Source organism: Megascapheus bottae, chromosome 3 (genome assembly GCF_031878675.1).
Source record: "Megascapheus bottae isolate mThoBot1 chromosome 3, mThoBot2.hap1, whole genome shotgun sequence".
In the NCBI taxonomy this organism is placed as follows: Eukaryota; Metazoa; Chordata; class Mammalia; order Rodentia; family Geomyidae; genus Megascapheus; species Megascapheus bottae.
The window spans coordinates 84,869,246-84,882,855 of NC_143511.1; the positions used below are offsets into that span (position 1 = coordinate 84,869,246).

The window sequence follows — 13,610 nt, forward strand, 5'->3', positions numbered from 1 at the left end:
TGGACACGCGAAGCCAGGCTGGGTGCCAGCTGGTGTGTTCCGCTCATGGTCTGGCACTGCTTCCCATGCCACTGTGCTGTGACCCTAGGAGAAGCCCTGTCCCAGCCTCAGTCACCGTGCTCAAAGAAAGCAGGCTCCCACTGGGGCCTCCCCCACCCATGCCCCGACCAGCTCCTTTTCCTTAGCAGGGTCAGCCTGGGTAGAGGCGATGGGGGAGGGGGGTGGAGCAGATGGGCGCCGGTGGCTCCTGGCCAGAGGGCACCTCTCCCTCAAGGCTGATGCCAATACCGACTCTGACCCCACTCAGCAAGCGCTGTCTGTCAGACAATCCTCAGTTTAAGATACTTTATAGTCCTTTATTTTGTGTAGTGTGCGGTTATGTCTTTGTGATTATACGAACAAAATTGATCCTTTTATTCTCTGTATAAAAATGTAGCTATATAAAGTGTAGCTGTAAAGCAGAAGCTGAAGAAGCAAATGCTGGAAGGATGTCTTATCCTCAGGACTCGGCAGTTTCCTGGTCCCCAGGAGCAAGCACACCACTTGTTCTGCTGCTGTTCTTGTGAAAAATAATGACAGTGGAAGTCACAAAAATGTCCCTTGCCCAGCCCCCGCCCCCCTCCCGCCCGCAGACTGTGTATATTACTGCGTCTCGTGCCTGTGGTGTTTGCCTTCCTCTGAAGAGATGTTCTGCCTGCCCGTTAGCTGCATTGTGGCGTTCTCTTCTGGCTCGAAAATCTCCCTCCCTCTGCACTCCCATTAGTTTTCAGTCCTCTTCCTGTCACTCAGCTCCCCTTAGAAAGTCTCATTTCCTTAGGACAGAACTGTAGGAACCTGCATTGGTTTGTTTCTCCTCGTCAGCCTATTTTGTCCCCTCTCTCCACCAAGCAATGCTTATGCTTCAGGACCTTGTTTTGTCAAACGTGGATTTTCCTTTCTGTTATTTATATAAAAATAATTTATCAAAAGGTTATTTAAAAAAAAAACAAGCTAGTCTGTCTTGAAACTTGTTTACCTTGAAGTTATCAGAAGTCTCAGTGTTTGAAAGTATCGAAGCACAAACATGTATCATCTCCGTACCGTTCTGTACTAAAGCACTCGAGTCTAATAAATAAAGAAATCAGCGCCCATTCTCGGTGACCCGTTGGCTGGTTTTACTCCCACAAGTACAGGAGGTTGACGGCCTGGGCTGTGGCTCCGTCTTCTCCATCCGGCTCACCGTGGCTGACACGATTTCCATGGCTGTCTCCCATCTGGGTCAATCCACGACGCTTGTCTTGGGCCCCTGGCAACAGCCTCCCTCAGGCTGCTGAGGTGGGAACTGTCCAGATGCCTCGAGCTAAGCCCTGGCATGGGAGTGCACTGGCCACGTGTCTGTACCTTTGATCTCATGGTGTCTTATCCCTGAGAAAGGTCCCAAAGTCTCAGGGCCTGTTTGGGGCACTTAGCTGCCAGCAGAGGCATTTGCCAGCTAGATATCCACTTTATCTCCCACCTCATCTGCTGCCTGCCCTGCCACAAGGCTGGGGAAGGGGCACTGGGCACATGGAGAGCGTCCACTAGTGTGGGCCATCATGCTGGCCTCTGCAAGAGGGCATCCCAGGCCCCAGCCCCAGAACCTCTAATAGAAGTGTTCTTTTTTAGCAGGCTATGCTGGGTGAAAACAAGAGAATGACATGGCCTCCAAGGGGACACTCCGTGGAGGGGGCGGGGGAGGGGGTTGGTGTCCCCTCCAGTCCTGGGAGCCTAGGGGGAGGTCCCAGTCTTCTCTGGGCCTCTGCTTTCTGATTGGCCCGAAGGAGCAGGCTGCTGGTGTCTAGGACCCTGACCCAGCCAGGATGTTTTCGTTCTGCTACTGGGGTTTGGAGCTTGCTAGCCAGGCACTCTACCGTTTGAGCCATGCCTCAGCCCCTGACCTTTCTAATTAATTTTTTACATTACATATTGCTATTAGTGGAAGGAAAGGTCTCTCTGAAACCTAGAACAAGGCCCAAGAGCCGGGCACGCTGGGCTGAGATGCCCTGGCTTAGGACACCCAGAACCTCAAGTGATGCCAGCTGCCTTAGGAGGCCAGTGAGACCGGGGCCCTTTAAGTCTTACCTCATTCCCTGAGGCTGTTGCTATGTACAGAACCAACTTCCTTAGCAACCACTTGGCCTTTTAAAAGGTCCTTAGCTTAGTGGTTGCTCTCAAGCATGGCTCCCAAAAAGCCAAGCAAGATAGGCAAGGAACTTGATGTCAAGAAGAAGAAAGGGAACAAGAAGGAGGTCAGCTCCAACCTGAAGCCTGAGGAGACATCCTCCATAGAGGAGCTTCGGGAGTTCTACCACGCCCAGATTCAAGACCTGGAGAACAGGCTGGCCAAGTGAGTGGGCAGCAGGGAGGACGCAGAAGCAGGTGCTTCTGGGCCAGAGGCTCTTGTAGGTTTGACCAGGGAGCTGTAGACCTGTGTTGTGGCAGCCAGTGGGCTGTCCAGACTCCTCCCCCACCACGCACTTCCTTACTGCAAGTGGCTTTCCCATCCTTTCTCAGCTCCCAGAGTTCCAGGAACACAGGGGTTCACCCCAGACAGTGCCAGCTCCCTCGTCCTCCTCTTCTTCCTCCTCCTCCTCCTCCTCTTCGTCCTCCTCCTCCTCTTCCTCTTCTTCCTCCTCCTCTTCCTCCTCCTCCTCTTCCTCCTCCTCCTCCTCCTCTTCCTCCTCCTCCTCCTCCTCCTCTTCCTCCTTCTCCTCCTCCTTCTCCTCCTCTTCTCCTCCTCCTTCTCCTTCTCCTCCTCCTCTTCCTCCTCCTCCTCCTTCTCCTCCTCCTCTTCCTCCTTCTCCTCCTCCTTCTCCTCCTCTTCTCCTCCTCCTTCTCCTTCTCCTCCTCCTCTTCCTCCTCCTCCTCCTTCTCCTCCTCCTCTTCCTCCTCCTCCTCCTCTTCTCCTCCTCCTTCTCCTTCTCCTCCTCTTCTTCCTCTTCCTCCTCCTCTTCTCCTCCTCCTCTTCTTCCTCCTCCTCCTCCTCCTCTTCCTCCTCCTCCTCCTCCTCGTCTTCCTCCTCCTTCTCCTCCTCCTCCTCTTCCTCCTCCTCTTCCTCCTCCTCTTCCTCTTCCTCGTCTTCCTCCTCCTCTTCCTCTTCCTCCTCGTCTTCCTCCTCCTCTTCCTCTTCCTCCTCCTCCTCTTCCTCCTCCTTCTCCTCCTCCTCCTCTTCCTCCTCCTCTTCCTCCTCCTCTTCCTCTTCCTCGTCTTCCTCCTCCTCTTCCTCTTCCTCCTCGTCTTCCTCCTCCTCTTCCTCTTCCTCCTCCTCCTCCTCCTCTTCCTCCTCCTCCTCCTCCTCCTCCTCCTTCTCCTCTTCCTCCTCATCTTCCTCCTTATCTTTTGGTTCAGGACATGGGCTTGAACTCAGAACTAGCTGCTATTCTTCAGCTTTTGTACTAAAGACTGGCACTTTGCCCCTTGAGCTTTTGGGGTTAATTAGGGATAAGTCTCACAGACTTCCCCCCAGGCTGCCTCTGAACTGCACTCATCAGCTCCTGAGGAGCTAGGGTGACAGGTGTGAGCCGCCAACATCTGGCCTCCAAACGCTTCTAAGGAAGAGATTCCACCCCAGTGAGGTCCTAAGTTCAAGCCCCAGGACCAGCACATGCGCACGCGCGCACACACACACGCAGAGGCACGAGTGGCTCATGCCTATAAATTCCAGCTGCTCAGGCCACTGAGATCTGCGTATCATGGTCCAAAGCTAGCCTGCGCTGATTAACCCAAGAGACTCGTCTGTAACCATAAAAAAGCTGGAGGTGGAACTGTGTGTCAAGTGGTTCAGAGCCAGACTTGAGTGAAAATCCAAGCAAGGCCCCGAGTCAAGCCCCAGTGCCAGCACACAGAATAAGCAACAGCCAATGAAATGCATTGGAAATAGTGGGTCCCTGGTGACTGGTGGCCACTCGCCCTTCCTCTGTCTCCTAGAATGGTACTTGTGTCACTCTCGCTCTCAGCTGCCAACTCCTGTGGTAGGTCTCAGTTTTCCCAAATGTAAATGAGGAAAGTCGATTACCCCTGTAATGTGACATTCTGTCCTAAAACTGATTTTGTGTGTGACATGGATAGTGAGGTGCAAACCTTCCAACCTTTACTTATAGATACATCCATTTTTCTCTCATTTTTCTTTCTTTAAAACTAGCTTCCTCACCAGGCACTTGTGGCTCACGCTGGTAATCATAGCTCCCTAGCTACTCAGGAGGCTGAGATCTAACGATCCCAGTTCAAAGCCAGTCCGGACACTGAGAACCATGAGATTCTTATCTCTGACTAACCACTAGAAAACCGGAAGTGGTGCTGTGGCTCGAGGGGTAGGGTGGTAGCCTTGAACTGAAGAACTCAGGGACAGTGCCCAGGCCCAGAGTTCAAGCCCCATGACAGACAAAAATAAATAAATAAAAAGACAAGCAAGCAGTAGTTCTCCATAGGTGATTGACCCTATGGTCACAGTCACTATAGTTCAGTCTGTGCTGTGTGTGCCCGGGGGTGACCTGGACATGCTGTCACTTAGTGTGTCTTCACAAAAATTCCCAAAAGAGGTCCTGACGTTGCCACACTGCACAGACAAGAGTCCTGAGGCTAAAAGAGTGGAAGCCATCTCCACGAATAGGCCGGGAGGCAAGCCTGGCCCCTCTCTCACCTATGCCAGGTTGCTTCCTCATTCCACAAAGAAGATGGTACCCTGAGGGCCCTGTATAGAGCAACCTTTTAAAAGATGGTGGCACGTCCATGTTCAGTGCTGCTCTGCTCACACTAGCCAGTTATGGAAATAGCCCAGATGCCCTACAACAGATGAGCAGGCAAAAAAAAAGTGGTTCTATACACAATAGAATTGTGCACAGCCATCAGAAAGAATAATATGGCATTTGCAGGGAAATGGATGGACCTTGAACAAATCATGTTTGGTGAGGTAACCCAAACTCAAACAGACCAATAGCACATTGGCTCTTATATGAGGAAACAGGTCTACACTACACTGGGATCTGATAAACTATGCACAGCTCTGGGCATTCACACACACTGAGACCAAAGGAGGATAGTCTGATGGGAGGAACACAAAAGATACAATGCCTGTGTGCCTCTGAGCATACAAAGTAATCTTTGTGGAAATGAAATCCAGGGGGGAAGATGCTAGTTCAATATATTCTGAAGTAAACCAACTTTCCAAATGACCAATTATTCCATTAGAAAGGAGATCAGTATGCGGTACTTCTTTTGTATCACAGGAGTGGGTAGAACTCTACCACTCGAGCCAGAGCTCCACTTGCAGCTCTTTTGGGTGGTAAGAGCTAAGAGTCTCATAGACGTTCCTGCCTGGGCTGGCTTTGGATCGAGATCCTCAGCTCTTACCAAGGCTGAGATCTGCGGGAAGCCACTGGTACCAGGCTAGTTAGATGGTGCTCTGAACCCCACGTGGACTGCATCAGGGAAGAAAAATGAAATTTTCAGGTACTGGGTGTTTATTATTTGCCAGGTCCTGAGATAAAGAAGCCACAGTCTGCCAAGCAGAGAAGGGCATGTCCCCAGACCTCAAAGGACAAGAGCCTGCCTATAGAAGGGGCCGCCACAGATGCAGCCCAAGGCCAGAGGGGTCTCAAGGAGGCACTTGATGAGCAGGGTAGCGTAGGCAGTGGGCATGAAGATGGGAGTAGAAATATCAAAGGAGGGATGCAGAGTTGGCTGACGCCCCTGTCAGGTATGGGGCTTGGGCTCTGGGCCTGGGTGCTGTCCCTGAGCTCTTCAGCTCAAGGCTACCGCCCTACTCCTTGAGCCACAGAACTACGTCTGGTTAATTGAAGATAAGAGTTTCATGGTCTTTAGTGCCCGGGGCTGGCTTTGAACTGGGATCCTCAGATCTCAGCTAGGATTACAGGCTTGAGCCACTGTGCCTGGCTAACTTTTTTGCCAATCCTGGGGCTTGCACTCAGGGCTTGGGGACTGCCCTGGGGCTTTCTCAAGGCTAGAACTCGAGCACTTGAGCCACAGCATCACTTCCGGCTTTTTCTATGTTTGTGGTACTGAGGATCGAACCATGCTAGGCAAAACTCCCATCCCACAAGTCTCATCTTTCATACCAGATGAGTTCAAGTTCTAGCTTTGTCACCTATGAACTTGGACTTCCTTCATGGCTTCCTTTTTTTCTTTTTGCTAGTCCTGGGGCTTGAACTCAGGGCCTTGGCACTGTTCTTGGGCTTTCTCAAAACTCTACTTCTTGAGCCACAGCACCATTTCTGGCTTTTTCTGTGTATATGGTACCAAGGAATTGAACCCAGGGCTTCGTGCATGCTAGGCAAACACTCTACCAGTAGGCCACACCCCCACGGCTTCCATTTGTCTAGGAAATGGAAGTTGCTGTGAGGACTTACCAGGCATTCCTTCACAGAGGCAAGCCATGTACTAGGTACAGGGTGTCTGCCACGTGAGTCTAGTAAAGGCTGAGTCTCCATTGTGCTTACATTCTGGTGGTAGGAGAAGCACAAAATGCTGAGCATAGGGGTTGGCCCACTAATCAGGGGACAGACACAGTTGGAAACCAGGCTAGATTCAGACCTTGAGGGAGGAGGACTCGGGGAGAGCAAGGCCAGCTACAGATGCCCAGCTGGACCCTGGACCTCTGCTGCGGCCCCACCCCAGGTACCAGCGGAAGTGGGATGAGCTGGCTGTGCAGGAGAAACTGTTGCGCCAGGAGTTTGAGCAGCTGGCTAACAACAAGAAGGAGATTGTGGCTTTCCTCAAGCGCACACTCAACCAGAGGGTGGATGAAATCACCGACCTCAACGAGCAGCTGCAGAGCCTGCAGCTGGCCAAGGAGATGGAGAAGGATGCATTTGAAGCCCAGCTAGCACAGGTGCGCCACGAGTTCCAGGAGACCAAGGATCAGCTGACCACAGAGAATATCATCCTTGGTAAGGAGGGGACTGGTAGGCAGACCTGCGGGCATGTGCCAGGGATGGGTACGGGCTCATGCCCTGGCTCTTTGTGTGTATGTCTCCCAGTTTTCTCAGCAGGGAAATGAGGGCTAACGCGGCTATTAGAGGAATAGCAAGCCTGTGCTTCTTTGAATCCATCATTTTACTTGGCCCTCAGCTCCTCTCCCAGTTTGCACATGAGGAAGCATTCAAAAGGAATTGTCTTGCAGGGCACTGGTGGCTTCCAGCTGTCATCAAGCTATTCAGGAGGTTCACATCTGAAGATGAGCTGCAGGGTCGGGAGGCCATAGGACTCTTGACCAAAAAGCCAAAAGTGGAGCTGTGGCTGAAGTGGTGGAGTGCTAGCCTTGAGCAAAAGGAAGCTCAGGGAGAGCGCCCAGGCCATGAGTTCGAGCCCTAGGACTGGCACACACACAAAAGAATAGTCCCAGCTGAAGGCCAGTGGCTCATATGCACAATTCTAGCTAGCTCAGATCTGGAGGACCAGGCAGAAAAAGTCCAGGAGATCCCAACTCTGACTAATCACCAAAATGCCAGACTGGAGGCATGGCTAAAGTAGTAGAACATCAACTATAAGTAAGGAAGCTGAGTGAAAGCGCAAGTCCGAGTTTAAGCCCTGATTCTGGCATACGCACATGGGCATGCATTCGCACAGAAATAGCTAAGGGGGTATGTGAGTCTGAAAGGGCAGCTTGACTGGTTGGCCCAGAGATATCTAAGTCCAGGTGCCGTTGTCACTGTTAATGTGCAAGTAGAGAACAGAATCACGGGAGGCTTCTTGAAGGAGGTGGGAGCCTGAATGAGGCTCTGTAAGATCCGTGGAAGAGAGGCTGCAGGGCATCTCAGGAGGAAGGTGGAAAAGGTGGGGAGGACTTGATGGGGAAGGGTATGCCTGGGGCATCACTCAAGGCCCCATAAGGCAGCCCTCTCATCAGGCCCGTGCCCTCTGGTGGGCAGTGGGGAAACTGGCAGCCCTAGAGGAATTCCGGCTGCAGAAAGAGGAGCTCATGGTCAAGTTTGAGACCCTGGAGGACCAGCTGCAGAAGCAGGAAGCCGAGTACAAGGAGTACATATACAACCTGGAGAAGCAGTCCGTTTTGGACAAGGACAGGTGAGCACACCTGACTCCCTGCTGGGGCTGCACAGCTTTCCGGCTCGGCTTTTTACACTCTGGGTGAGGGGCTAGCCCATGTCCTTGGCCCCCTGCCCAAGCCTCGGCTCCATGGAACCCTGGCTGGGATTCCCCTCCCCACCCCGGTAAGCTCTCAGCTCCCGGCTTCAGGCCGCTTTTGGAGACTTCCCAGACTTCTCGTGATGCCAGTTCTATTTATTTGCTAGGTAAAGATACACTGCCATGGTGGGGCTGCAAGGGCCTAGACTGTGGGGAAAGATTCCTGCCCAGGCCTGGAGGCGTTTAATGGCCATGGGTAGTCTAGGGACCCCGACAGAAAAGGGGGCTCTCTGGGTTGAGGCTCCTCTGCCTGAATCCTCCCGCGTCCACTCCCCCGCCTGCCCAGACTGAGGAAGGAGATCATCCAGCGCGTGAACCTGGTGGCTGCTGATTTTCGGAAGGTGGCGACGAACCAGATGTGGGAGACGACGAAGCGGGCCATTCTGGAGAACAGCACGGTGACCATGAAGCTGGCCAAGGTGTCCCAGCAAGGCGTGCAGCTGCTGCACGAGAACGAGCAGCTCCGCGACAACCAGGGCCAGCTGTGCCACCAGGTGGAGGTGCTGGAGAGCACCCAGAAGGTCATGGCCAGGAACAGCAAGGGCCACCAGAAGGTGTGTGTCCACCATGGCTGCCACACGAAGGAGGGGACCCTGGGGGCCCTGCTGGCCCTCAGCTCGGAGGAAGCTAAGTCATGAGAGAGGGCGCCAGGCCGGGGCTGTCCACAGGTGTGCTGGCCCTTCTGTTCATGGAGCAAGCATGGTGGTGTTGCTCTCGAACTGGGAGCAGGGAAGGCCTGGGGTCCCACAGCAGGCCTGGAGCGTGGCCACCTGCCCATCTCCTGCAGATCATCCTCATGCTGGCAGAGAAATGCCGAGAACAGCAGCAGGGCGCCGTGGAAGCCCAGCAGCTGCGCCTCCTGCTGAGCCACCTGGAGCAGAACTTCCTGCAGCTGCAGATAGACAACCAGGCGCTCAGGTGCACGGCGGGGCAGGGTCACGGGTTGTGGGACGGCCTGTTTTGCCCTGTATCTTTTTGGCCACGTAGGCTGGCCTGTGAATTTTTTCCTTCTGGAGTGGCCTCGAGGCTTCATCTGTCTGATAGGAGGCCCCAGGTAATGGTGGGCACAGCCTGGGGAGGAGGGACAGGCGAGTTGACTCTTCTGTCATGGACCAGGAACCAGATAGAGGAGCTGACGCACGAGCTGGAACAGCAGCACATCGAGATTCAGAAACTAAAGCAGGACTTGACTACCGAGCAGAAGGACCGGGCCAACCTGGAGCTAGTGCTGTGCCAGGCCACTTCCTTCTTACAGGACATTATGCAGGTGAGCAGGAAACAGGAGACAAGGGGAGAGAGATACCAAGGACGGAGGTCTTGACAGAACAGCACCCCCTGGAGGCAGAGGCTGAGCAGGGCCTGGTTTAGAGGCCCTGGACGGAGAGATCCTTCAGGATCTCCAAAGAAAGCCCATGGCTGGTGGTGCAAGTCTGTGATGCTAGCTACTCAGAAGGCTGAGATCTGAGGATTGCAGTTCAAAGCCAGCTCAGGCAGGACAGTCCATGAAACTCATCTCCAATTAACCACAAGCAACACAGAAGTGACACTGTGGCTTAAAATAGTGGAATACTAACCTTGAGCGAAAAAAAAAAATAAAATCTCCAAAGAGCCAAATTCCTCCTTCAAGACTAGAAAGCTTCACGCCTCGGTCTTTCCAGTCGGGGAATGGGTATCCCACTTAACTGGGAAAACAGGCAGTGGGGCTGGCAGATCCCATGTGGAGACAGGTGGGTTCGGGGCCCACAGATGAGCTGGCCTGATCTCCTCTTTACCGGCAGATGAAAACAGATGAAGAGGACAGTGACTTTAACGTGATCCTCCAGATACAGCGCAAAGAACTACTACAGCAACTGTTGGCTCAGCTCAGCTATGTCATGTTCCAGAGACCCCATGTGTGTAAGCAAAGTGGCCATCTCCAGCCCAGTCATTCCCGGAACAGCCACCACCGGAGCAACTACGCCCAAAGTAACCACAACAGTTGTTTACAAAAAGACAGGTGAGCAGGTGGCCCTGTGTGGCCTCAGGAGAGGCAGCCACAGAAGCCAGGCATAGTAACTCACCCCTGCCATCTCAGCTACTGGAGGGGTAGAGATAGGTAAGATGACCGGGGCTCCAGCAGGGCCAGGTGGCTCACACCTGTAATTCTAGCTATTCAGGAGTGACGCTGTGGCTTAAGGGTAGGACGGTGGCCTTGAGTGAGGAGCTCAGGGCCAGCGTCCAGGCCCTGGGGTAGGGTACTATCCTTGAGCTGAAAAGCTCAGGGACAGAGTCAAGCCCAGAGTCCATGCCCCACAACTAACAACAACAAAAAAAAGATGGCCAGGGCTCAAGGCCAGCCGTGATAAAATGTTAGTAAGAATCTAGCACAAGGGTTGGAAGTTTGGCCTAGTGGTAGAGTGCAGAAAGACCCAGGTTTGATTCCTTGGTACCACATACATAGAAAAAGCCCGAAGTGTTGCTGTGACTCAAGTGGTAGAGCTCAGGCTTTGAGTAAGCCCAAGGACAGTGCTCAGTCCCTGAGTTCAAGTCCCAGGACTGGCAAAAAAAAAAAAAAAAGAATGTAGCTCAAAAACAAGCCAGGAGACTGGGAGTTTGGCCTAGTGGTAGAGTGTTTACCTAGAACCTGGGTTTGATTCCTTACTACCACATACACACACACACACACACACACACACACACACACACAAAAGCCAGAAGTGGTGCACTCAAGTGGTAGAGCACTAGCCTTGAGAAAGCCCAGGGACACTGCTCAGGACCTGAGTTCAAGTCCCAGAACTGGCCAAAAAAAACCAAGCCAGGTATCTGAGTGTCAATGTTTGTAATCCTAGCTACTCGAGAAGCTGAGATGAGGATCATGGTTCAAAGCCAGCCTGGGCACAAAAGTAGATGAGACTCTTCTCTCTAATAAACTACTTAGAAAAAGCCAGAAGTGGAGCTGTGGCTCAAGTGATAGAGTACAAGCCTTGAGCGTACTCAGGGCTCAGGGACAGCACCTAGGCCCAGAGCCCTGGCCCAAGCCCAGGACCTGAAGAAAAAAAGACTGGGGGGGGGCGGTTCTTTGGTTCTTCAAGGGGTGGAATATTTGTCTATCAAGTACCCTGCACTCAACTCCCATCCCCGAAAAAAAGGGTCAACCTTGGAACTCATTTGAGGGCTCATTTTCAGATGACTCTGGCTCCCCTTCTGGGAGACAGATGTGATGACTCCAGCTTCTCCCCATAGCATCCAGCCGCCCAAGATGACACCTCTGATGCAGCACCTTTCTGGCATTACCTCCTACCAGCCAGGGGACCTAGGCCTGGTGCCTCGAAGGTCCCAGGTTCCACCCAACCCCCAGGACCTCAGACAGCTCTCACATGTCAGCCGTATGGGGACCTTCAAGACAAACAACTCTTCTGAGGTGCCAGGGGCCCCAGGGATAGGAAGGTGGCAGCCAGCCCTGGGCGCAAATTATGGTTCCACCAGGCTACAGTGGGGTGGCTTTAGGGTTGTGGTGAGATCTCTCTGAGCTTCCTCATCTGCAATATGGACTGAAGAATGCTACACAGGGACCCCTCTAGACTAAGGCATCGCCATACGTCTTGGGAAGGGGGCTTGCTGAAACCCAGTTTTCCCCACCCCTGGCCATGGAAGGGTTGGATTTCCCCCTCTCCTTCCAGGTCACCTCAGAATTCACTGGCATCTTTAATCTTACAGATCCACAAGCCTGGCTCTCTAAATAAGTTCAAAAAGCTTAGCTTTCCTTAAACATTTCCTGCATCCCAAGCAGCACTTGGAGAGAAGACCAGCCCTCTATTCCAGCAGTGAACTGTTCTGGCCACCTTTTGAATCTGCAAGGGGCCTGACACAACCCAATGAGGAGTTCTATAAAAAGTGGATACCACAGGTGGGCTTGGCAGTTCTGTGATTATGGCTGGATTGGTGGGCATTGCGGTTAGACAGTCCGCCATGGCCCGGGTGTCAGGGGCCTGCCGAGGGCCCCTGGCTTCGAGCACGGATGTGTTCCAGGAGCAAGTCGGTGGCCCTATCTAGCAATGGAGGCAGGAGCTCCTGTTCATCGGGAGAGAAGCAGCCCAGAACATGGTCCTCCACGGCACTCCGGTGCACGGGGCGCCCAATGCCCACCCGCAGCCTCAGCATTGCCTGTGGGGAAGCAGAAGGAACCAGGGGGCTTTGGTGAGCTATGTCGAAGTCCCCATGCTGGCTGACCCCACCCAGTGCAGGGCAGAGGGGCATACTCACACTAGAGTTGAGACAGCTTATGCAGGATCGGACTCCATTGTGGCCCCTTCCAGGATAGGGGAGGAATAGTTAGTGCCTCCCTAGGTCAGCAGCCTCCACCTTCCCTGTCCAGGCTGCCTTCAGAGTGGCCTCGTTCTGAGGAGGCAGGGCAGCTGTCCTACTCCACCCCAACCGGAAGGCCAGCATTCCAGCATCCCCAAACCTCACCTGGCGCTGCCCCCCAGCTTCAGAGCCAGCTTCCCCAGAGGCTTGTCCAGTTCATCGTGGATCAGGTAGACTTCCTCTGCAGTCAGTCCAAACAGCTTGGCTTGGCACAGGAAAACATGGCCCTGGTTATTGCCCATCTGCCCTGAAGGGAGCTACCTAGGCTCCCACAAGGAGGGGCTTCCGTGAATTCCACTTCACATACGAGGAAAGCAGAGCTTCCCAAGTACTCAGAACATGCAGCAGTTGGAGCTCGACAGGCGTTCTCCGCGGCCAAGTCCCCCTCCCTGTCTGTCGACCCCTACAGCCCTCAACTCACCAGCCTGGGCCACGCTGCGCCCGTTGACGTTCATGAGCAGCCGTGGGCGGAGCAGGACCAACTGGGCATCCCCGAGGGGGGCCAAGGCGAGGTCGGCGACGCAGCGCCGGTCGCGAGTCCAGCTGTCCGCGACTCCCAGTCGCCGCGCAAGCTGTCCCAGCACCGCCATGCCCACGCTGTGTCTCGTGCCGGGCAGTCCCGGGTTCCCTAGGCCAGCCACCTGCCGGCCGCACCGGGGACACTGAGGCCAGGCAACACTCATCACCCCAAGGCGCGTGTCCCTGGGGACCCAAAGCCGAGGAGAAGCGGACGGCGGGGCCAGGTTGGGGGAGGGACGCCGCGCAGGCTGCGGAAGGCTGGGCGCGCGGGCTTGGAATCATTTTGTAGGTAAGGGAATCTGAGGGTTTGGACGACAATGGCAGAAGTAAAGCTAGGAACCAGAAGCCCCCGCGTCGTCGCCCGCAGCCCACTCACCAGCCACCGCTTCCCGGGGCAGTCGGGCTCCAACACTCTGCGGCTCATGGCTCGACTCAGCCACAGCTCAGGGCGCAAAAGACTGGACGGCGGCATGTTTACCCCATTCACAGCCCAGACCCCGCCCCTCGACGTCATCCCGACAGCAGCCAATCACATCGGCGCCCGCGGCGGGGCCATCCAATCCAGGCCG

The 13,610-nt window shown here is 54.1% G+C and overlaps 2 protein-coding genes across 3 annotated transcripts; one reads left to right on the forward strand and one right to left on the reverse strand.

The window, feature by feature from the left end:
• Positions 1–2,139: 2,139 nt before the first annotated feature.
• Cfap157 (cilia and flagella associated protein 157) lies at positions 2,140–12,070 on the forward strand. Of its 2 annotated transcripts, XM_090330679.1 has the most exons (9): positions 2,140–2,365; positions 6,652–6,923; positions 7,905–8,058; positions 8,465–8,732; positions 8,966–9,096; positions 9,295–9,445; positions 9,957–10,174; positions 11,401–11,578; positions 11,875–12,068. In XM_090330679.1, the coding sequence occupies exons 1-9, from the start codon at positions 2,196–2,198 to the stop codon at positions 11,923–11,925; spliced, it is 1,593 nt and encodes a 530-aa protein (XP_090186805.1). In that variant the 5' UTR covers positions 2,140–2,195; the 3' UTR covers positions 11,926–12,068. The 2 variants fall into 2 exon arrangements, with proteins under 2 accessions (XP_090186805.1, XP_090186804.1); XM_090330678.1 differs by having other exon boundaries at positions 11,401–12,070.
• Positions 12,066–13,589, reverse strand: Ptrh1 (peptidyl-tRNA hydrolase 1 homolog). Its single transcript, XM_090330680.1, has 5 exons — positions 13,418–13,589; positions 12,944–13,163; positions 12,628–12,727; positions 12,421–12,466; positions 12,066–12,321 (listed from the first exon to the last, which is right to left on the reverse strand). The coding sequence occupies exons 1-5, from the start codon at positions 13,553–13,555 to the stop codon at positions 12,139–12,141; spliced, it is 687 nt and encodes a 228-aa protein (XP_090186806.1). The 5' UTR covers positions 13,556–13,589; the 3' UTR covers positions 12,066–12,138.
• Between the last annotated feature and the right edge of the window lie 21 nt (positions 13,590–13,610).

What these genes read in the sequence shown, in the direction of transcription:
- Cfap157 (XM_090330678.1), top strand. Translation starts at nt 2,196, where the DNA reads ATGGCTCCCAAAAAGCCAAGCAAGATAGGCAAGGAACTTGATGTCAAG. An exon ending in CACAGAGAATATCATCCTTG is followed by an intron (nt 6,924 to 7,904) that starts GTAAGGAGGGGA and finishes TCTGGTGGGCAG; the next exon opens with TGGGGAAACTGGCAGCCCTA. An exon ending in ATAGACAACCAGGCGCTCAG is followed by an intron (nt 9,097 to 9,294) that starts GTGCACGGCGGG and finishes GTCATGGACCAG; the next exon opens with GAACCAGATAGAGGAGCTGA.
- Ptrh1 (XM_090330680.1), bottom strand. Translation starts at nt 13,555, where the DNA reads ATGACGTCGAGGGGCGGGGTCTGGGCTGTGAATGGGGTAAACATGCCG. An exon ending in GCCCCGGGAAGCGGTGGCTG is followed by an intron (nt 13,164 to 13,417) that starts GTGAGTGGGCTG and finishes TGCGGCCGGCAG; the next exon opens with GTGGCTGGCCTAGGGAACCC. An exon ending in AAGCTGGGGGGCAGCGCCAG is followed by an intron (nt 12,467 to 12,627) that starts GTGAGGTTTGGG and finishes CTATCCTGGAAG; the next exon opens with GGGCCACAATGGAGTCCGAT.